This window comes from Daucus carota, chromosome 4 (assembly GCF_001625215.2).
Source record: "Daucus carota subsp. sativus chromosome 4, DH1 v3.0, whole genome shotgun sequence".
In the NCBI taxonomy this organism is placed as follows: domain Eukaryota; kingdom Viridiplantae; phylum Streptophyta; class Magnoliopsida; order Apiales; family Apiaceae; genus Daucus; species Daucus carota.
In genome coordinates, this window is record NC_030384.2 from 33,274,831 (window position 1) to 33,299,141 (window position 24,311).

The 24,311-nt window shown below is 33.8% G+C and overlaps 2 protein-coding genes across 21 annotated transcripts; one reads left to right on the forward strand and one right to left on the reverse strand.

Annotated features, from left to right (window-relative positions):
- Positions 1-787: 787 nt before the first annotated feature.
- On the reverse strand, positions 788-22,455 carry LOC108219332 (zinc finger CCCH domain-containing protein 39). 20 transcript variants are annotated; one of them, XM_064091564.1, is made up of 8 exons: positions 22,134-22,455; positions 17,728-17,781; positions 17,170-17,246; positions 16,665-16,719; positions 14,655-15,185; positions 11,409-12,768; positions 1,601-3,459; positions 788-1,281 (listed from the first exon to the last, which is right to left on the reverse strand). In XM_064091564.1, the coding sequence occupies exons 5-6, from the start codon at positions 15,172-15,174 to the stop codon at positions 12,404-12,406; spliced, it is 885 nt and encodes a 294-aa protein (XP_063947634.1). In that variant the 5' UTR covers positions 15,175-15,185; positions 16,665-16,719; positions 17,170-17,246; positions 17,728-17,781; positions 22,134-22,455; the 3' UTR covers positions 788-1,281; positions 1,601-3,459; positions 11,409-12,403. The 20 variants fall into 20 exon arrangements, with proteins under 20 accessions (XP_063947634.1, XP_063947636.1, XP_063947637.1 ...); XM_064091566.1 differs by having other exon boundaries at positions 14,655-15,188; XM_064091567.1 differs by lacking the exon at positions 17,170-17,246 and adding an exon at positions 18,239-18,419 and having other exon boundaries at positions 14,655-15,188.
- On the forward strand, positions 6,910-7,317 carry LOC108217270 (uncharacterized). Its single transcript, XM_017390108.1, has one exon. It carries the CDS (start codon positions 6,910-6,912, stop codon positions 7,315-7,317), a length of 408 nt encoding a protein of 135 aa, XP_017245597.1.
- Positions 22,456-24,311: the final 1,856 nt, after the last annotated feature.

Below are 24,311 nucleotides of genomic sequence, written 5' to 3' on the forward strand. Positions count from 1 at the left end.
ACTGGTGTTTATTAAATTGAATGCTTGTTCTAGACATTTTAAAATAGTTATTAATATTAGGTCTGCATTCAAGTGAAATTACAAGTCCAAAGCAGTGACAGTATGTTACCTCAACTGGAGCCTAGTTATAACATAAGTGATGTAGATGTCAATTATTAAGTTAAACATCCTTCATCTAATATCTTTCAGTTTTTTTTGTGCCTCTTAAAATTTTAATGGAAGTGATATGTTTTGGTGTGGACTAGGTCACAAGTCCCGCTAATCAGTGGAAACTTATAAACATCACAAATCCCTAATAGTTTTATATAGCAGCACTCAACTATACAGAGAATTACGAAGAAATACTCATTGTTCGTAGACACAAGATCGATAAGAGGGTAAAGATACTATGGTAAGAGGGCAATGACGCCATGGCACAAGGAGAAATTACAAGAATGGATTCTTAAAGACTTAGGTTTAGGGTTTTACTAGTATTTACGCCTGCCGAAATCTTAGGCCCGCCAGTAGATCTGTACATTTTTTGGACCAGAGCGCGCGCGCACACACATATATATTTCCATTAAAATCGATCTCTTGAGAATCTGTTTGTGCTGTCAAGTGAATCCTGATATCAAATTACACCCCAAAAATAATTATGGCAGGCAATGATTCTGCTTAAAGCATGAATCCTTTTCGATTAAACCCGATCTTCATTTAGTGTAGAATCCAGTGATTGTAATGCTATCTATGAAGTTGTTCATACATATAAACATATAAGTACACTTAAAGTAGCTAACCGGGCAAAGCATTAAAACTTGAAATTAAAGAGTAATATCAATCAAGTCAGTAACCCCTTCATTTGTTGAAAAAACATTAAGAGCATCCAGAAAGGCATTACTGTAGGTAGGGGTTATACCGCAACTGCCAGAGTTTGCCGGTCTAGAAGTATAGATGATACAAAGTAACATAGGAGGAATTGTTCCGTCCTCAACCAACTGGGAAATTTCTAATAACAACCACTTCTATAGAAAGTTCTTACAGTAACTGGGGTCTCTACAGCTCAGGAATCCTTTGTGTTTGGCTACTTATTATCCGGTAAACTGTAACCCTCAGGCCAATCACCATAGATTCCAGCAATCTTTCTGGGTGGTTTCCATTTCAAGGACTTTGTCTCAATAACCTCTGCAGGAGAACAATTTTCACGCGGACCACCACTGTTTGAAGGAAGTAGCATTTCCTTACCTCTAATAGAGCTATTGATCGTCAGACTGGACATTCTCCGGGAGCAAGGTGTCATTAACTCTGATAATAAAAATGGACAAATCATACCTTCACGAGTAAACAGAAAGAGACTACTAATATGACAATAATCTAAACTTAATAATTTAGCTCATGGAATAGTGATTCAGCAAAACGACAAATTCTGCAATGATGTAAAGATAAACATAAACGCCATTTTCTGACAGTATGTTAAGCAGCAACATCACAGGAGAAAGATTATTAGCATGATATTATTTTGACACCGGTGGTAGTAAGCAGACATATATTATCTACATACTGGAGCAAGAAAAGAACAGTGAGATAACAATGAAGTGGAGTAGAGTAAACAACAAACACATACCAGATTTCCCAGTATCATTTCTCATCTCCAACATTGGTACGGTGGCTTTAATGCTTAGTGTTCTTGGATGATTATCCGATGCCCGTTTGCTTTTAGCATGCACCAATTCTTCCCAATTGGGCGGTGGATCATGCAGCTCCTCCAAGCCATGGGCAAAGGTACATTTCTCCCCTTTCGGGCAATTACCCTGCATTTGTTTCCTGCACAACCGGGTCTTGTAAAAAATATTTCCAGTTTCTTTATTTATCAGAGGATTTTTTGGAGACTGGCTTATCCTTTGTTCGTCTTGGAACCTTGGTCTCTTAGAGGGAGAAGGCCCATGCTGAGATGCTGAACCAGAACCAGAACGTTCTTTGCCTGGTTGAAATAGAGGCTTGGAGCTATCCACATTTCTCACAGGGGAACTCATGACTCAGTTTTGATACTGTTTAAAAGGTGATTGTTTACTAGTACTTAAATTGTGCACTTGTGATCAGAATTATGAAGGTAACAATGAAGTTCTAATAAACAAGAGTAATAAAATCATTCACGGCATAACAAGAATAATCTACAGGCTAATCATGAGGATTGGCAGTTACCGAAACAAAGTTGGATCTGCTTGCGGAGGACTTTCTAAAAAATTGTACAATAAACCTTTTAGTATGAAATATATAGAAATTATAATAGGCCTCCAACCTTTGAAACAGTTGACAAAAAGAAAATTTTAAATTGAATGATATTTAAGCTTAAGTAGTATTTTCAGCATACATATACAGCATTGGCTATCTGATCTGCACAGGGAAAACTGATATTAATTGGAATTGTAGAGACAAGTCAGCCAAAAACCGGTGTCGACAGAATAATATAACAATGTTATAAACTTAAAGGGTTAAAATACATACATTACTTGTGTTCAAATGTATCAAGCGAGTCACTCGTTACAAATATGACTCAACAGTCACTAAGGTGAAAATTTCTATCAAATTAGCTATTAAAAAGTTGGAATTTTGTATCAATTTAGTCCTCTACAGATGGTGTCCTTCACTCAACTTTTCATAGTACTGACTAAATCAAGTCACTTTTGTAATGAATGACTCATTTGATATATTTGGATACAATGAGTGATGTATTTGATACTTAAATTTAAACTACATCCCACACCCTTCTGATGATTACTCAATTAATCACTAGAAGGTGTGAAAATTTCCCCAATTGGGGATTATCAGATCCAATGTGTTTTTCTGATAAATCCATTCCACATGAGAAAAAAAATGTAACAGATAGAAAATGTGTAATAATCAGACATCGGCCAGAAATGAGCCAAGGCAGAATTATTTATAAAATACTTTTAACAAATTAGAAATAAAAATTTACTTAATCCTAATTATCCATAAATTACAAGGAGGGCAAGAAGGTTTAAAAATGCATCGATTTGGAAATAATCGATCTCCAAGGTGTTGTCATGATAAATCAGATCTACACAAGAAAAGTAATCTGATATCTGACTTGATCAGACAAAACAGCCATAAGGTGTAGGTGGAATTAATAATCCAAAAAATATTTAAATCTTAAGAATCTTCCGATTTATTACCAAAAGTGCAAGAAGGTATAAATACCCTGATTCGGGAATAATCAGCTCTCACGTGTTTTTTCAAAGATCAGATTTTTGCAGGAAAAACTAAAATTAATCATTAATTTTAAAAAAAAGCCACTATTCACACAAATTTGACAATAATATAAAACTAAAAATGATACTACAGTACATTCGAATTATCCATCCAATGACCCAATTAATTAGTTGAAGGGTAAGAAGGTGCAACAATACCTTGTTTGGCGATGAACCAGGCTCCAAGGTGTGCTTTTTTGTTGAAAGGTCGAATCTGCGCGGGAAAAATTGCAATTGATTGAAAAATCGATATTAGTCACTCAAATTGGCCAAGAATCATACTAAAGAGAAGAAAAAATAAAATAATTTTACAAAATTAATGATCTAGTTATAGTAAATATGATTTATTCTTCGGATCACCCGATCAATCACTAAAAGGCTAAGGTGTAAAAAAATCCCTCTCCGACATTCTCCAAGGGGTTTTAGTTCTTTTAAATGATTAAATTTAAGCGAGAAATATTGCAATGAATTCTAAATCAGAATCAAGCACACAAATCAGCCAAATTCAGATAAAATATTGATGACAAAATCTTTTTAGAAATTCAGATTACATCTGATTCATCCTTCAAGTGACTCAATTAACCATAAATCTCAATCAAGGAAGATGAGAAGATCCGGTATCTTATTGGGAATACACAAACTAGAGATTTAGCAAGCAAAAGATAACGAACCTTATTGTTGATTAAAGTAATTCAAAGCTTAGTAGAGCCCTCAGATTGATAAGAAACTTAGTAATGCTTCACAAGAGCTTCTTGGAACAGAAATCAAGAATAACCATTAATACTAGAAGAAAAACATTTTGCAGCAGGGACTTGAGAGTGTGCCAACTGGAAGAGGGCCCACATAGAATTTTACTAAAAATAAAATTTAAGATACTATATAAAAATCCTTGACCGTCTATCTTTATGTAGAAATTAAACATTTTAATTTAAATGAAAATGTTAGACATCACACTATTGGTGTACCCTTACAAATAGATAAGTGATAAGTTACCATCATCCCGATTCACCTAATTTACATAATCACATTATATAAAACATATTGCTCGTTCTTGTTTTTTGATTCAATAACACAAAAATCAACATTTCTGATATTCCGATAACAAATGATACAATTTCCTTTCCCCAAATTGGTCAAAAGATATATTATCTACATAGATCATATTATGGTACGTTTTGTTTATTGAAAATGATTTCTTTTAAAATTAACCTTCTGCAAGAATCTTTTCAATCTGGTTGAGAACCGTGGATTTCACAGAGAAATAAATCTCCATGCTATTAGCTATACATATGAGTTGTAGCCCGATTTTATTAGGGAGTCCTGCGAGTCTTTCCACTTCAAAAATCTTGTCAAACTGGTTGGGAACCATGGAAATGTGAATTCACAGAGAAATAAATCTTCATGTTATTAGCTATACATCTGAGTTGTAATTTTATTAGGGAGTCCTGCGAGTCTTTCCACTTTATCTACACTTATTTCCTGACAGAAATGTTCATGAAGACTTTATACTAGTTGAATATTATACATGACATCAATTAGATAAGAGATATATTGTAAAGGTTAGTGGCCAAAACCAAGACTTGCTTACTAAAATAACAAGTTTTGAAGAGCCCGGACTTATAGCTTAGCTTCTTTAATACATGATAAACATCATCAAGATTCTTATAAACCCTTTGTAATATTTGAACTGTATAATAATAATCATCTAATAGCCAAAGAAAAAAAAGAAGAATAAGAATGTGCAACTGAAAGCAAAATATACATATCAAATCTAATGCATGCTTGCTCTCTCCAACCCATGACAAAACAGGTTAACAACTGTTGAGAAAGATAAGTCATGTATGATTATTCATCACTAATATTATTCTCACAGTGATATGTTTATGTTGTGTATAATCACTGAATTTTTAAAAGTTCCCTCAAAGAATAAAATGCAGGAAATTATTGAAAAAGCAGTTGATCCCCAAAGGAGCTTGAGCAGTTGATCCCCAAAGGAGCTTGTAGCATTTTATTTGTGATTATGTAGTTATCAACAGATAAGTTTGTCATAAGTTGTATATGACATGACCTTATATTCTAACACTATTTGGAAACCAAAATTATAAGTTACAATGAATCTAGAAGTCGATTGGTGTCTTTGCTAATAAACAAATTCTGACTTCTAACGAGACTCGGCAGTTTTCCGTACAACACGTTTTGAATTTCAGTACATGAAACTAGGGGTTTAAATGGATTAAACTCTTTGTAGCCAATTCAAATTCAGATTGTAAAATATTCAATTTGGACTTGACAAAAATTAAGCGGAACTCTAGCTCGAGGTCTTCGATTACTTTATCGAGCCAAGCTTACTCGGCTCATGAGCCTAATCAAGCCTTTAGTATTTGAATTTTTTTATATATATTGCAAATATATTATTATATGAATATCTAAAATCGTACATATTAAATCCAGCTCAGCTTAACATTCGAGCTTTTTTCAATAAAAGTGAATTCGTTTTGAGCTTTTGAGCCGAGTTTGAACCCATCAAGCTTTTGGGAGCCGATCTCCGAGCTTAAACATTATGGCTCAATCGATCTCGAGTGGAGCTAGATCCTAAACCATTTAGTCGAGCTCAGACTAACCAATATATATAAAATTTGATCACATTTTACTTATAGAACTTAACTCACTAATATATAATTATAATACACATAAAACTTCAATGAAGTAAGTGATATAGATTACTTATTGGAGACCTATGTAACAAGTTTGCATATAATATATTATTGACTATCTTATTTGGAGTGTGTGTATATATATCCACCCCGGGCCCACTAGAGCCTCACCAAGACTGTGGACTCCATGGTCCCACGAGGCCCCACCAAGACTTTACTAGGTCCCACCCCTATCTAGGCCCACTTCAGGGTCCATCCTGGGCTCCAAAACCCTTCACTTTATATTTAATTGTATTGGTTTTTATTTTGTTTTTATTTCAGTGGTATATGGGCAATTGCCTATATATATATGCCAATATTCCATGGAAGTCTTTTTTATATGGAATTCCATAGTGCACCTTTATAAATCATTAATTTTATTATAGAAAACATATAAAATATAATCTAGTGTAGAATACTAAATATCTATATTATATTATTAAAGCTAAAAATGCAAAAGTTTAGTTGTTGGTTTGTAGTTCGATACAGTGCATTATAACTGTTGGATCACAAAATCAAATTGATGCAAACCGTTGGATTTAATTTTTTATATTTCACAAAGATGCTAGTAGAACTCTAAGGTTCGAATCCCGCCAACAACATACTAAAATAAATTCTTAATTTGAACACATAAAAAATATTAACTATAAAAATACACTCGTGCATCGCACTAGTATATTATATATATAGAGTAAATAGCACTTTGGTGGCTTATACTATTTTGTTTTTGCACTTTGGTGGCCAAACAATAAAAGTCATCAATTGTGTGGCCACACAAATCTTTTTTTAACAATTGAAGGGCTCCGCTCGCTGAGACTGAACGGCGTTAACGGGCGTTAAGGTTAGTTTAGTCATTTCAACCTCTAACGTCTCTTTTTGGGCACTATATGTATAGCTTTTGTGTGCAGCAGTGGTTCTTCTAACCCTAGAAATTGAATCTTACTTTCCCAAACCACTTCAAAATCAGCAAGATGAATCAGCAATGTTCGTGTGGGAACTGGGCAGTGGAGAAGACGTCATGGACGGAATATAATCCGGGGCGACGATTCCTCACTTGTGTCAACGGTAGGTGTAACTTTTTCAGGTGGAATGAACCAGAGTTCGATGCGCGCAGTAAGAGTGTGATAAACGGACTACTCCGGCGGTTGAAGAACAAGGACGACGAGCATTTCGCTGAGATGATCAAGGCTAAAGATGAGTACCAACATTTCTACAAGGAGGAGCTCACAGAGACACAAAATGAAGCTGCCATTTACAAGGAGAAGATGTCTGAGTTGAAGAAAGAAGCGAGACAGTGGAAATTTGTGTGTGTGTTATTGTTGTTGTACGTTTTCCATTACTGGTTTGCACCAGTTGGTAGGGATGAAACCAATGTGTAAACCTGTATGTGCAATGCAGTGTAGACATTCCAGTAATGTGATGTAATGCAGTTGTGGTAATAAAATGCTAGTTCTTTTGTCGAAAGCAACAACAAAATGTGTCCAAAACAAACTCAAATTTCATACCATAGTGGATTTTAATCTTCCATACATAATCCAAAAGAGCATAATCGTTTCTAAATGTCATACATAGCATTGGTAGAAGATTACAAAAGGAAATTGTTCTTAAATAACAATCAGATGACATAACAAAGTCACTATATCCTTGGTAAGCAACTGGCTCTTTAGGTGTTGGTTCAACATACTGCACATCAGGTTCATCAAGGTTTGTCTCAGGAGGAGGTGCAGTATTTATATGTGGCATTGTGGACACATAAATCTCTATGAACTTAGATGGGGGTATAAGTTCACACATGGTCAACAACTCTGCATCACGGTCTATTGGAAACAATCCCTTGTCAAAATTAGTACCAGGAAGCTTATACCACAGTACATGAAATCCACCTTCTACCTCTATTTCTTTGAGCATACTAAATATCTCAATAAGACTAATCTGATCAGCATTACAGAAGTCAATGTAATCTATATCACCACCAACATAAGTCCTAGGCTCATCAGTCATTTTGCCACCATGAAATATTTTAAGTGTAAAGTCATCAGGTTCTGCAAGTAAGGCACACATTTGACAATAACCCACTTAGGGCACTGAATAAACAAAGACTAAATAGCAATTCAGTGGATCAATAAACAAGCATAGACATTTTAATAAACAAGCACATCTTGAAATGTGTAAAAGCCCTAAATATAAAATCCCTAATGTGAAGTTCCAAACTGTAAAGGCTACGCAATTAACAATAGAAAACGACTAATAATAGACAGCAAGTCGACAACATAGGTTATATACACAGATTTCACATGCAAGAAGTTAGGTTTAGAAGCTCACCAGAGTAATCGGGGCACTCGCGAGGGTGATACACAGCAGCATCCTCCTTAAGTCTTCGAATCCAACTCATTTTCCTTTAACAGCGAACTGATAGATTTCTTTCCTTGCTCGATCGCGCTTTGAGCTAAAATGGGGGTAATAGGTCTTGGATTTGGAGGGAAAGACGAATGGGTTTTTTATGTTATGTCTGTGTCAATACATTATTTGACTCACGGCGTTTGTTTCGTTTTGACGGAGAATGGGCGGAGCCCTTCAATTGTTAAAAAAAGATTTGTGTGGCCACACAATTGATGACTTTTATTGTTTGGCCACCAAAGTGCAAAAACAAAATAGTATAAGCCACCAAAGTGCTATTTACTCTATATATATAATTAACAAATAAAAATTTGAACTTAAAGGTAGATTTTCAAAATTGCTTCTATAGTAGAATAATTACGGATACTTATTATTCTGTTGTAGTTACATGTTGGAGTATTGCATAATTTTTAATAATTTTTGAAATAAAAAAGTTGAATGATTTCGTTTCTGATTTACTAATTAAACTTTGTAATTATAATTCATAAAAAATATGATAAATACATGTAATACATACATACATATATATATATATATATATATATATATATATATACATATGCACATATATATATATAAGCTAGTGATCAAATACAAACCAAAATTAAAATACAAACTACAAACTAATCTAAGCCATTAGATCAATCTAATCTAATGGCCCCCTAGAATTCACCACACAATAAACCTGTACCCTCCACAGAATCTCTCTGTTTTTAATTTGATTTTTCTCGTCCATCGGTTCATTTTTTTGAAATTCGACTTCACTGTATTTTTCCTCATCTCCTAACGAACAATTTCCATACCATATTTGATATATTTCGATGTGATTTTAAATTTTTTTTATTTTGGTTTTCAGTTTTTATTCTAGGAGAGGTTTGTAGTGGATTAAAACCCAATATATATATATATATATATATATATATATATATATGGTTAATTATCAAGTTAGTCACTAAAGTGGGCTTAATGTATCAAGTTGGTCACTGAACTCAAAACGTTATCAAAATGGTCACTAAAGTCACCATAAATATCAAACAAGTACCTTGAAATATGAATTCAAGTAGTAAAAATATTATTTATAAAGTTCTACACGTTATTTTTAAATGTTACCACAACCAACTAAAAGGTTATGACTTCTAGTATTTAAAATAATATATTTATTTTTTATCAAATTCATTTATTATTTATATTTTATTATATAGTTATTTTCTTTGTTAATTAAAAATAAATAATAAATAAACTTGATAAAATCTAAATATATTATCATAAATATTAGAAGTCATAACCTTTTACTTAGTTTTGGTAACATTCGAAAATAATGTGTAAAACTTTACAAATAATATTTTTACTGCTTGAACTTATATTTTTAGATACTTGTTTGATATATGGCCACTTCAGTGACCATCTTGATACTGTTTTGAGTTCAGTGACCAATTTGAAACATTAAGCCCACTTCAGTGACCAACTAGATAATTAACTATATATATATATATATATATATATCTTTATAATGATACACCACGGGACTCCATATAAGAGTGTATGCTCTAGAGTGCCACCTATATGTATGTGTGTGTGTGTGTTTCGCAACATTTTCAACACATAAAATATTGCAAAGCATATGCTCAACATTTGACTCGTATTGGTAATATTGTATCTGAATATATATTACTCATATAGGTAAAAAAAATATGATATTATACATATAAACATAGGGTGCCCTCAACTTAGAACCAATCCTTAAGACAGATGCTTAGAACCACTAAGGTTCTGCTGCAGAACCCTAATTTAAAATAGACTTTCAGGATCTAAATCTAAATACATGTTTTTTGCATCATTGTGGGTGTTCAAAATAATTTCAAAATATAATACATACACATGACATTTTGCATGTGCAGTTCTGCTCCAGAGCCCTAATTACTACTAAAAATAAGGCAAAACTTTACATGTAAACTCACTCTATGTAAATATCATATTAATACTACTATTATTATGCGAATTTTTCTACAAAATGTTAAGTTTAACACCTGAACCTTATGCAAATAACACATTAATACTACACAATAAAGTGAATTCTGCTGGAGAACCCTAATTAATACTACAAATAAGGCAAATATTGTTGCAGAATCCAAAATTTTGAATAGACTCTTTGAATTCAATTGTTAAAATATCTCATAATTTCAATACAAAATACAAAGTTCAATTGAAGAATACAAAACCACAAAACAAGGCTAGTTCTGTTGCAGAATCTTATTTAACTTACCTAAGAGGTATAAGTTCTAAGAGTTCTTAGGTTAAGGGTTATAAGGGGAACATGACTTTAATACTTATATAGTGTAATATAGTGTAATACTAAAGCACGCAACAAAAAGTACATCGAATCCATTTCGTGTCGTGAATACCCTTGATACTACAGAATTGATGATGATGAAAACAAAATACTGATGTACACAGAGAAACACAAAACATGATGTTGTCTACTCATAACTGACCAACTTATTAATAAGTTAAGAAAGTAAATATGAGAAACTTATTTTATACATATACATGCAATAAGTTTTTAATTGTAAATTGATAAAAACTTATATTACTCTTAGAAGCCTCTTCAACTTATGTTTTTAATCTTCTTTGAATTTAGTAGCATATGTAAACAAACAACAGTATCCAAACATATACGAGTAATAACTTTTAAAGTAAAAAAAATAATTTCACCTAGCAAGTTTGATTGTTTTTTTTAAGTAAGCTAAGCTAAACAGGTCCAACCAAATCTTAATCATATGAATTTTCGTTTTAGCATCTCATCATAAATATTGTCAAAGCCGAACAAAAATTTAACACTCCAACGGTATTTTGGAAGTTACTTAAATCTAAAACAAGATTTAGAACTAACCATTAGAGACATGGTGCTACCAAAATTACTTTTTAATGCAAAATTATAGCAATAATTTCATTTAATTTGGCACAACCATTGAACATGCCGTGAGTAATAATCATGTGTAAAATAAAATATCAACTATGAAACTTATATATCAGAAGAATTGGAGATAAAGCCAGATAAAAACAAGGCACTTACATGAACTAAATGCAGCCATTGTTGAGTGATCTTCCCACTAAAATAGATATATCTTCTTCTTCTTCGTCACCCAGTAAAATAGATATCTCTTCTTCTTCTCTTCTTCTTCTTCACCATCATCATCATCATCATCATCATAATATTCCGGGTTGAAACCCAAATATATACCCGGAGTGTGGAGTCGGGTCTAAGTTGGGTGGATCCAAATGGGTAGACATGGGCATGGAGATGAAGTTGCAGGTAGGCTTCATGATGCTCGGAGAACAGCATGTTTTGCATAGCTTTTCGTTTGATTTGTTAACTTTTTCAATCTACTTCAACCCTATCCTACCTTTATTACACTCATCTTTCTACTTTTAAGTTTTTGAAAAGAAACTTAAAAGCTGTACAATGTATTTTATTCGTCATTCTAAAATTTTGTGATCTGGATGGGGTAATCTGCGTTTTTAATCTAATTTTTAAAATCTGATTAATTATTATAAAATTTATTAGTAACATGTTACGTCATAAATTAAATTAATATATCAAATCAGGACCTTCAAAATATATTAGAACAGCTTCTGTTAAATTGTAATTCTACTGAACCAGAAGATTAGTATAATGTTTATTTGATTTTTAGTTTTCCTATGTTTCAACTCAGAAAAAGTTAACAATCAATCTGTAAAATAATTCATATTTTTTGTGCAACACAAAATATTTTACTTTTTCTAAAACATATTGTTATTTTAATATCTATATCACAGCTTCAACCCACTGCTGCAATCTTACCACCAGGCCAATGGTCTTCCATCTTAAAAGACTTGAGCACATTGAAATATGGTGAATATAAATGCGGAGAACTGGGAAAAATGAGGAGCTGCCGGAGCTAAACAGCAAGAAAGAAGAAAACAAGGGGGATGAAGTACCAAATTAAAATAAAGATGTGCAAGCAATAGCACATGTACCAAAAGTAACAGTCCGGCGGCACACACGCCAGTGTTTTTTTCATTCATTCTTCAGCTGGAAAACTCGATAGACAAATACAGATTCACATAAAATTCATACAACTCTCCACGAGAGAACACCATATCATCGTCATCAGCAGGCCAATCACCATAAATTAAACTAACATTCCCACGTAGCTTCGAAGCTGGTAAGACCCCCCTCCTCACTCTATTCTGCGTTGGAACCTCCGTTGTTGTAGACAATGCATCGCTTACCTTTTCTGAAGGTAAGATCCCACTATTCCCTCTTTCTTGCGTTGGGAGTTCTGCTTTTGTAGACGATGCATCGTTTACCACTTGTGGAAGTGCCTTTTTTGGGAATGAGGGGGCATCTTGTGACATCTCAGCCTTGCTGTGGGAACCGGGCCCCTGCAGTTCTGCTTAAAGAATATGGATGTCAGGCATTCAAGCTCTTCACAAGAAGGGCAGGTGATATACAACAACACACATCAGTTACCTGTTTGTAATACAATTTTGAAGAATGCTTAATTAAAAATAGTAGAAGAATAACAAAATATGTATTTATTCAAGAAATTAATTAATTACTTGTAGGTGTGTGTGGGAGCTGAACAAATAATAGGTCACAAGGGCTATCAAGTTCTTCATTGCGAGTTGGTCAGAGAAATATCAGTACATTTATACCAAGGGGAAAACACTTTTGGATGTCAGTTTTGATTACTATAGCTTTATAATTATAAAGAAGACACAAATCACACACTAGTACATGAGGCACAACATGTTGCAGACCCCTAATAACAAATCGAGGGGAATGTGGTACAGGACACTAACAGAATAGCATGTGAAGTTGTAAATTGAGTGCATAATTATGAATTATGATGGATATTAAGATAGCAATTAAGATGGAGGCAAAATTTAGTAAACATGTAAATCTTATACACTGTCACACTGTAGACATCATACAGTACAGAAGCAATATATTTATCTAACTATCCATGAGACTGGCAAATTCAGTCAAGGACTTCCACATTATACTTTATATACATGTCTCCGGGAGCCAGGTGGCATTATTCTGATAATAAAAATGGACAAATGAGACCCTGATGAGCAAATATAAACAGACTCCTAGTACAACAATAATCTAAACTTAATAATATAGCTCATGGAATAAGGATTCAGCAACCGATAAATTCCGCAATAACATAAACATAAAGGCCGTTTTCCGACAGTATGTTAAACAGCAACATGTCAGGAGATATATTATTAGCATGTTATTATTTTGGCACCAGCAGTAGTAGGCAGACATATATATCTACATACTGGAGCAAGAAAAGAAACTTAAAGTAAGAGCACACACCATACGTGCATGCTTTTCCATTAAAAAAATACATATATATAATAAAAATGGACAAATCAGACCCTTATAAGTACACTTCAAGTAGCTAACCCAGCAAAGCATTAAAACTTGAAATTAAAGAGTAAAACCCAACAATCAAGTCAGTACCCCCTTCATTTGTTGAAAAAACATTAAGAGCATCCGGAAAGGCATTACTGTAGGTTGGGGTTTACACCGCAACTTCCAGAGTTTGCCAGTCTAGAAGTATAGATGATACAAAGTAACATAGGAGGATATTGTTCCGTCCTCAACCAACTGGGGAAACTCTAATATCAACCACTTTTAGAGAAAGTTCCCATTTTTAAAGCACAATTATTCAGTTCTTACAGTAACTCGGGTCTCTACAGCTCAGGAATCCTTTGTGTTTGGCTACTTATTATCCGGTAAACTGTAACCCTCAGGCCAATCACCATAGATTCCAGCAATCTTTCTGGGTGGTTTCCATTTCAAGAACTTTGTCTCAGTAACCTCTGCAGGAGAAGAATTGTCACGAGGACCTCCGCTGTTTGAAGGAAGTTGCATTTCCTTACCTCTAATAGAGCTATTAATCGTCAGACTGGACATTCTCGGGGAGCAAGGTGTCATCAACTCTGATAATAAAAATGGACAAATCATACCTTCACGAGTAAACAGAAAGAGACTCCTAATATGACAATAATCTAAACTTAATAATTTAGCTCATGGAATAATGATTCAGCAAAACGACAAATTCAGCAATAATGTAAAGATAAACATAAACGCCATTTTCTGACAGTATTTTAAGCAGCAACATCACAGGAGATAGATTATTAGCATGATATTACTTTGACACCAGTGGTATTAAGCAGACATTTATTATCTAAATACTGGAGCAAGAAAAGAACAGCGAGATAACAATAAAGTGGAGTAGAGTAAACAACAAACACATACCTGATTTCCCCGTATCATTTCTCATCTCCAACATCATTCCAGTAGTTTTAATGCTTGCTGCAGATGAATCGATAGGCAGGGACCTTGCCATCTCAGTGATATTTGAACACTTATGCGGGTAACAGCACTTCTCTCCATACGGGCATGCTTTTCCATTAAAAAAATACCTGCAAACCATCATCCCACCCATTTTTGGATAATTAACCCATGCCCGTTTACTTTTAGCATGGACCAATTCTTGCCAATTGGGCGGTGGAACACGCAGCTCTTCCACGCCATGAGCAAAGGTACATTTCTCCCCATTTGGGCAATGATCCTGCATTTGTTTCCTACACAATCGGGTCTTGTAAAAGATATTTCCGATTTCTTCATTTACCAGAGGCTTTTCTGGAGACTGGCCTGTCCTTTGATTGTCTTGGAACCTTGGTCTCTTAAAGGGACGAGGAGGCCCATGCTGAGATCCTGATTCAGAACCAAAACATTCCTTGCCTGATTGATTTTGAGGCTTCGAGCAACTCATGACTCAGTTTGCTGCTGGTATACAAATAACAAGTAAAAGGTAACTGTTTATTTGTGCTAACACTTATATTGTGCACTTGTAATTAGAATCAAGAAGTTAACAATGAAGCTCTACAAAACAAGAGTAATGAAAATGACTCACGTCTTGACAAGAATAATCTGCAGGCTGATCATGAGGATTAGTATTTACTGACACAAAGTTAGATAGATCTCCTTGAGCAGGACTTCTCAAAAACAATGTAAACCTTTAAGTTTGAAATATATAGAAATTATGCTCGGCCTCCAACCTCTAAAACAGTTGACTAAAATAAATTTTTCATTAAATGATAATTAAGCTTAAGTAGTATTTTAGTGAGTTCAGCTCGAGCAAGAGCCAAGCCCATCTCCTTGAGAATTAACTCATAATTAAAAAGGTGGCATGTGAAAGCTATTGAGCAAAGGCTGTTATCGGGGATGGAGTTCATAGTTACAGAGAATGCAGATTAGTTTTGTTGATATTTGGCCGTATTTGAGATCAAAACTAAAAGCTAGTCTTGGCCGGTTTACACCCATAGTCGAGTTTAGCAAAATTTGAACATAGTAATTACCAACCTGCCATTTCTGTAGAATCTACTATACACATACATGCACAAGGATATCTGAACTAAACGAGAAAAATTATATTTGATTGGAATCACAGAGACAAGTCGGCCAAAACCAGTGTTGACTGAATAAGATAACAATTATATATAATCAAAATAAAATCACACTACATCCTACAAAGCCTTCTGATTGTTATCCAATTAATTAATCACAAAAAGGGTGACCTGTAAACATTTCTCCTTTTAGGGTTTGTCGGATTTAAGGTGTTTTCCTGATAAATCCGATCTACATGTGGGGGGGGGGGGGGGGGGGGGGGGGGGGGGGGGGTACTGATCGAAAATTCACAATAAGCAGACAAAAAAGGCCAAAGACGAGCAAAAGCATACTATTACTAAAATACTTTTAACAAATTAAAAATAAAATTAAGTCCATCCTGTTAATCCTTCTGATTATCCATTTAATTACGAGAAGGTCAAAAAGGTTTAAAAAGGAATGATTTGGAAATATTTGATCTCCGAGGTGTTTTTATGATAAATCATATCTTCGCAGGAAAAACAGGAACTAATCTGAAATCGGACTTGATCAGACATACCAGTCATAAGGCATAGGTGGAATTAATAAATTTGAAAAAAAAAAGATCTATATGAATCTGAAGAATCCTTCTGATTTATTACTAGAAGTGTAAGGAGGTATAAATATCCCAATTCGGGAATAACCAGATCCAAAATGTTTTTTCAAAGATTGTTTCTTTCCGGGAAAATTGAAATTAAGTGTAAATCATTAAAAATAGGCATTAATCAAAAAAAATTGGTTGTAAGCAGATTTGACAATAATAAAACTAAAGTACATACGAATTATCCTTCCCATGACCCCAATAATTGCTAGAAGGGTAAGAAGGTGCAACAGTACCTTGTTTGGCGATTAACCAGGCTCCAAGGTGTGCTTCTTTGTTGAGAAGTCGAATCTGCGGGAGAAAAATTGCAATTGATTGAAAAATCGAAATTAGTCACACCAATTGGCCTAAACAGAATTAAAAATAACATACTAACGATATTGTTATAGCAAATCTGATTTATTCTTCCGATTACCAGATCAATCACTAGAAGGGTAAGGTGTAGAAAATTCCCTATTCAAGATTCTTCAAGCTGTTTTTGTTCTTTTTAAATGATTAGATCTACGCGAGAATTATTGCAATTAATTCTAAATCAGAATCAATCACACAAATCAGCCAAAAATCAGTTTAGCCAAATTCAGATACAATATTGATTACAAAACCTTTTTAAAAAATCAGAGTACATCTGATCATCCTTCCAGTGACTCAATTACCACAGATCTCAGTCAAGTTAGATGAGAAGATCAGGTATCTTACTGGGAATGCACAAACTAGAGATTTAGCAAGCAAAAGATAACGAACCTTATTGTTGATTAAAGTAATTCAAGGCTTAGTAGAGCCCTCGGATTGATAAGAAACTTAGTAATGCTTCACAAGAGCTTCGTGGTACACAAATCAAGAATAACCATTAGTAATAAAACAAAAACATTTTGCAGCAGGAACTTGAGAGTGTACGAACTGGAGGGCCCACATAGAATGGTTTTCATTATAAAAAATAAAATTTAAGATAATATATAAAAATCCTTGACCGTCTATCTTATTGTAGAAATTAAACATTTTGATTTAAGTGAAGATTTTAGACATTACACTACTGGTATACTCTTACAAATAGTAATGTGATAAGTAACTATCATCCCGGTTTACTTAATTTACGTTATATAAAACATTTTGCTCGTTCTTGTTTTTTGATTCTATAACCCAAAATTCAACTTATCTGATATTCTGATTACGAAGAATACAATTTCTTTTCACCAAATTGGTCAAGAGATATATAAAACTAAAAATGATACTATAGTACATTCGAATTATCCTTCCAATGACCCAATTAATTAGTTGATGGGAAAGAAGGTGCAACAATACCTTGTTTGGCGATTAACCAGGCTCCAAGGTGTGCTTTTGGTTGAAAAATCGAATCTGCGCGGGAAAAATTGCAACTGATTGAAAAATCGAAATTAGTCACTCAAATTGGCCAAGCATCATACTGATAAGAAGTAAAAATAAAATAATTTTACAAAATTAAAGATCTAGTTATAGTAAATCTGATTTATTCTTCGGATCACCTGATCAATCACTAAAAGGCTAAGGTGTAAAAAATTCCCTATTCGAGATTCTCCAAGGGTTTTTTGTTCTTTTAAATGATTAGATCTAAGCGAGAAATATTGCAATGAATTCTAAATCAGAATCAAGCACACAAATCAGCCAAATTCAGATAAAATATTGATTACAAAATCTTTTTAGAAAATCAGATTACATCTGATTCATCCTTCTAGTGACTCAATTAACCATAGATCTTAGTCAAGGAAGATGAGAAGATCATGTATCTTATTGGGAATACACAAACTAGAGATTTAGCAAGCAAAAGATAACGAACCTTATTGTTGATGAAAGTAATTCAAGGCTTAGTAGAGCCCTCAGATTGATAAGAAACTTAGTAATGCTTCACAAGAGCTTCTTGGTACAGAAATCAAGAATAACCATTAATACTAAAAGAAAAACATTTTGCATCAGGGACTTGAGAGTGTACCAACTGGAGGAGGGCCCACAGAATTTTACTATAAAAAAAAAAATTAAGATACTATATAAAAATCATTGACTGTCTATCTTATGTAGAAATTAAACATTTTGATTTAAATGAAAATGTTGGACATTACACTACTGGTGCTCTTACAAATAGATAAGTGATAAGTAACTATCATCCGAATTCACCTAATTCACATAATCACATTATATATAACATATTGCTTGTTCTTGTTTATTGATTCAATAACACAAAAATCAACTCATCTGATATTCTGATAACAAATGATACAATTTCCTTTCACCAAATTGGTCAAAAGATATATTATCTACATAGATCAGATTATATTTGTAGGTACGTTTTGTTTTTTGAAAATGATTTCTTTTAAAATTAACCTTCTGCAAGAATCTTTTCAAACTGGTTGAGAACCCTGGATTTCACAGAGAAATAAATCTCCATGTTATTAGCTATTCATATGAGTTGTAGCCCGATTTTATTAGGGAGTCCTGCGAGTCTTTCCACTTCAAAAATCTTGTCAAACTGGTTGGGAATTATGGAAATGTGAATTCACGGAGAAATAGATCCTCATGTTATTAGCTATACATCTGAGTTGTAACCCGATTTTATTAGGGAGTCTCGTGAGTCTTTACACTTTATCTACACTTATTTCCTGATATAAATGTTCATGAAGACTTTATACTAGTTGAATATTATACATGCCATCAATCAAATAGGAAGTCATATATTGTAAAGGTTAGTGGCCTAAACCAGGACTTGCTTACTAAAAAAAAAGTTTTGAAGAGCCCGGATTTATAGCTTAGCTTCTTTAATACATGATACACATCATCAAGATTCTTATAAACCCTTTGTAATATTTAAACTGTATAATAATAATCAACTAATAGCCAAACAAAAAAAGAAGAATAAGAATGTGCAACTGAAAGCAAAATATACATATCAAATCTAATGCATGCTTGCTCTCTCCAAACCATGACAAAATAGGTTAACAACTGTTGAGAAAGATAAGTCATGTATGATTATTCATCGCTAACATTATTCTCACAGTGATATGTTTATGTTGTGTATAATCACTGAATTTTTAAAAGTTCCCTCAAAGAATAAAATGCAGGAAATCATTGAAAACGCAGTTGATGCCCAAAAGATTTTGTAGCATTTCATTTGTGATTATATAGTTACCACCAGATAAGTTTGTCATCAATTGTATATGACACGACCTTATAGTCTAACTCTATTTGGAAAGCAAATTTATAAGTTAAAGCGAATCTAGAAGTCGACTGGTGTCTTTGCTAATTAAAAAATTCTAACTTGTAACTAGACCCGGCAGTTTTCCGTAAACCACATTTTGAATTTCTGTACATGAAACTAGGGTTTAAATGGATTCGAATTCAGATTGTAAAATATTCAAATGGGTCTTGACAAAAATTAAGTCGAACTCTAGCTCAAGCTATTCGATTACTTTATCGGGCCAAGCTCCAGTTACTCGGCTCATGAGCCTGATCGAGCCTTTATTATCAATTTTTTTTATATATTTACAAATATATTATAATATGAATATCTAAAATTTTACATACTAAATCCAGCCCAACTTATTACATTCGAGCTTTTCCAATATAACTTGAATTCGTTTTGAGCTTTTGAGCCGAGTCTGAACCCATCAAGCTTTTGTCAAGCCGAGCTCCAAGCTTAAATATTATGGCACGATCGATCTCGAGTGGAGCTCGATCCTACACAATTTAGTTAAGCTCAAACTAACCCATATATATATCGCAAAATTCTATGGAGACCTTTTTATGAGAGACCATGCAAGTTTTTCGATTAAAATATTGAATAATGTATTCTTTCACTAAACATATTATATGAAGATTACTATTTCATCGAAAATCATAAAAATCATGCATGTTCTATGAGTAGAACATGTTTTGTAACTTGTAAAACATTTTTTGCAGAACAATACGTTTTGCAATATTTTGCTTGCAAAATTTACACAATTTTCAAGATATTTACAAATTAGTGGTCTTCTTAGCATATGATTTATATGATAATATATTTTATAATGTTTTTCACAAAGAACATACATGGTCTCCACGGTCTCTGATAAAATAGTGGTCTCGATATAAATTAACTCGCATATATATATATATATACATATATATATATATATAAATATATAATACACGTTAAACGTCAATAGAGTATATTATATGGAGTACTAACTGGAGACCTATATGCCTGTAACAGATCTGCATATAATATATTATTGAATATCTTATTTGGAGTACTTATTGAATATATATGTGTGTGTGTAGATATAGTCCTACTACAATACAAACCACTAAAATAAAAACTAAATATTGTACAATACAATTAAATAGAAAGAGAAAGGTTTTGGAGTCGGGGATGGACCCCGAAGTGGACCTAGATGAGGCCGGAGTGGGGCCTAGTAAGGTCGTGGTGGGGCCAAGTTTTGGCTCCTCTCCAAGACCTGTCCGGAGTCTTGGCAAAGCTCTAGTGGACCCAGGATGGACTAAGCGGAGGCAGGGTGGTTCCTATGTGAGTTATGTCATAGGGGGGGGGGGGTGATTAATGACATATAGAAGGGATACAGGAAATGTGATCTTAAATGCGGCTCCAACAATGTGCTAGTAATTTCCTAAATCACTAAGACATCCTCAATCGTCATCCCCTATTTCTTCTTTTGGAATAAACAATTCATTTCTCTCCCTTTCTACACTTTTGGTCCCCATTATTTTATACTTCCAACATTTTGTCCCCACTTCTCCTTTACTAGTTCAAATATATTATAGTAAGAATGAGGAATAAATATAGGGATTGTTGTTGGAATTGACATACAAATTAGTGATCGTGAATCACTAAGATCCTTTATTTTATAATATATATATATATATATATATATATATATATATATATTGTACTTGGACACGGTTAGGCTTGCTGTAAGTAGTAGTGCTAAAATAGAACAATGCTATTATTATAACCCGTGCTATATTTAGAACAAAAAATAAATAAAGCTATAACTTAGGCGAGAGAAATGGATGAAGAAAAGTACATAAAGGTGTGATATATTAAAAGTTAGTTAAATTTGTACTCTCTTCGTCCCACTTTCCTTATCTTCCGTCAAAATGCACGTTTTTCCCAATCATAATAAATAAGTTGTGAGTTGTCAGAAATTTGTATTATTTTTTCTAAACAATTAACGAATTTAACATATAATTTATCATATTAAGTTATTATGGACAACATTTTTTGGACAAAGAAATTAGGAAATGGGGATTAAAAAAGTGGAACGGAGTGAGTATTTAAAAATGCAATGTACTTGAAATTTATTTAAATTTAGAACCAGGGACGGAGACATGATGCTATTTTAGCACCAAATATCATTTTCTAATGCTATATTAGAGTAAAAGCTTCATTTATTTTAGTACAACAATCGGCATGCTCTGAGTAATAGTCATGTGTAAAATAGTAGGGTCTTGCTAGACTAGAAAGACCCTACTATTTCTAGAAAGACTAGAAATTCTAGTGTATGTCCCTGCCAACCACTTTGTATTTCAGATGAAAAATTTTGATTGGTAGGAATCTCCGTCACCTCAATCATTAAAAAATGGTTGTTAGTGTGAGCCCGTCACGAACGCGGAAAATCCGAAAATAGAATATCATTTATAAAACTTTCACAAGAATTGGACCCAGAACAAAACAAGGCACTTACATGACCTGAATGCAGCCATTGCAACCAGTGTTGAGTGATATGATGATATCCCAGGTAGAACAGATATATCTTCATAATCATCATCATCATCGCAATCTTCCGGGTTGAAACCCAAATATATAAACGGAGTTTGGAGCCGGGTCCAAGCTTGGTGGATCCAAATGGGTTCCTGGAACTGTGAGGTAGACATGGGCATGGAGATGAAGTTGCGGATGGGGTTGCGGATGCTCGGAGGACATGGTGTTTGCATAGGCTTCAGTTTGATTTGTGAACTTTTTCCAATCTAGTTCAGTTCAGCCCTATCTGCCTTTATTATTAAGCCATAGTCAATGATGTTTTCAGTTTAAATTAAAATTTTAATTTTTGAATGTTTTTTTTTTTTGAGCAATTAATTTTTGAATGTTGCTAACAAAATTTGGATCATATACTATTTTAGAATCTATATACCTATATAAAGTAAAATCTAGGGCGGCTGATGTGGCACTTCCTGCACTCTTCAAATAAAATCTCTCCTTCCTGCGCTTTCTGCTGATTATTTGATTTAATTTCATTAATTTTTAATTCATCTAAATCTAAACAGGCTGCTGTGTGTACCCTCATCAATCTTCTCTGTTCTTGAGCCTGCAAAGCATTGTTTAGCTCTGCCAATGTGATTTTTGACAGATCTTTGGTACTCTCCAAAGATGAAATAGTAGCATCAAATTTTTCTGGAAGCGTAACAAGAATTTTCTGTACTATTCTGGAATCTGAAAAATCGGAGCCAAGTATCCTTATTTTATTTGCTATGTTAACAAGTTTACCTGTGTACTCCTTTATTGTTTCTGACCCATTCATTTTCTTCATCTCGAATTCTCTGACCAAATTCAAGACTTGCATTCCTTTAACTCTTTCGTCTCCTTCATATTCAGTTTTGAGAAAATTCCAGATCTCAAATGCTGATTTTTTTGTCATAACCCTTGTAAAAATTTCTGCAGAAACCGCTGCAAGCAACGTACCTCTGGCCCTTGACTTCTTTGCTTTTCTCTCTCGTATATACCTAGCCTGAGACATGGTGGAAGCATCTGTTACTTGAGGAACTTCGTAGTCCTCCTCAACAGGTTCCCAGAGATCATTCGCCTCTAGATGTGCCTCCATTCTCGCTGCCCAGAGTTGATAATTCTCACCATTGAACACCGGTGGTGCTAGAGATGTGAATGGTTTTTCGAGATCCATAGAAAAAATAGAAGTAAGGTGTGTGTGTGGCTATTTTGATTTAGTCACAGGTCCCTCAAGAAGAGGCGCTCTGATACCAATTTACAAGTCAATCACAGTGACAAAGATAAGAAGAAGAAATTTCAAAAAAAGAATTTTCATCCTCGAGATTCTTTTACAAATGCAAGCAGCACTAAAGGAGAAAGATTCAAAGAATTCCCTCCATGTAAACACTGCGGAAAGAAAGGTCATCCTCCTTTCAAGTGTTGGAAAAGGCCTGATGTAAAATGTGGAAAGTGCAACAAGATGGGGCATGATGAAAAGATATGCAGAAGCGAGTATTACCGTAAAGAAAATGCTCAAATGGCAAACGAGCAGGAGGAGGAGCAGCTGTTCGTTGCATCTTGTTTTACAAGCAGCAGCTCTAGTGATTGTTGGCTAATTGATAGTGGTTGTACCAATCACATGACCGGAGATGAAGAACTTTTCAGAGAGCTGGACAGATCACAAGTTTCGAAGGTCAGAATTGGCAACGGCGCATATATTGCTGTAAAAGGAAAGGGAACAATCGCCATTGAAAGTTGTAGAGGTACAAAACTAATTTCTGATGTGTTGTTTGTACCTGAAATTGATCAAAATCTCTTAAGTGTTCGACAACTGACTAGCAAGGGATTTAAGGTTATATTTGAGAATGAGCAATGTTTGATCAAGGATGCAAATAACGTTGATGTTTTTAGAATCAAGATGAAAGGAAAAAGCTATTCATTTGATCCAATGGAGGAGGAACAAGCTGTATATTCAGCTAACACAACTACTGCAGAATTATGGCACAAAAGGATGGGCCATTTTCATCATGCAGCATTACTAAATATGCAGAGAAAAGATTTGGCTATTGGTTTGCCGCATATAGAGACTGAATTGCCAAATTGCAGGTCATGTCAATATGGTAAACAAGCCAGAACTCCTTTCCAACAAGCAACATGGAGA

Bases quoted from the DNA above. Each gene is read 5' to 3' on its own strand.
- LOC108217270 (XM_017390108.1), top strand. From the start codon at position 6,910: ATGAATCAGCAATGTTCGTGTGGGAACTGGGCAGTGGAGAAGACGTCA.
- LOC108219332 (XM_017392722.2), bottom strand. From the start codon at position 15,174: ATGAGTTGCTCGAAGCCTCAAAATCAATCAGGCAAGGAATGTTTTGGT. The intron at 12,769-14,654 runs GTATGTGTTTGT...TTCTTTAAGCAG, and splicing joins AAATGATACGGGGAAATCAG to AACTGCAGGGGCCCGGTTCC.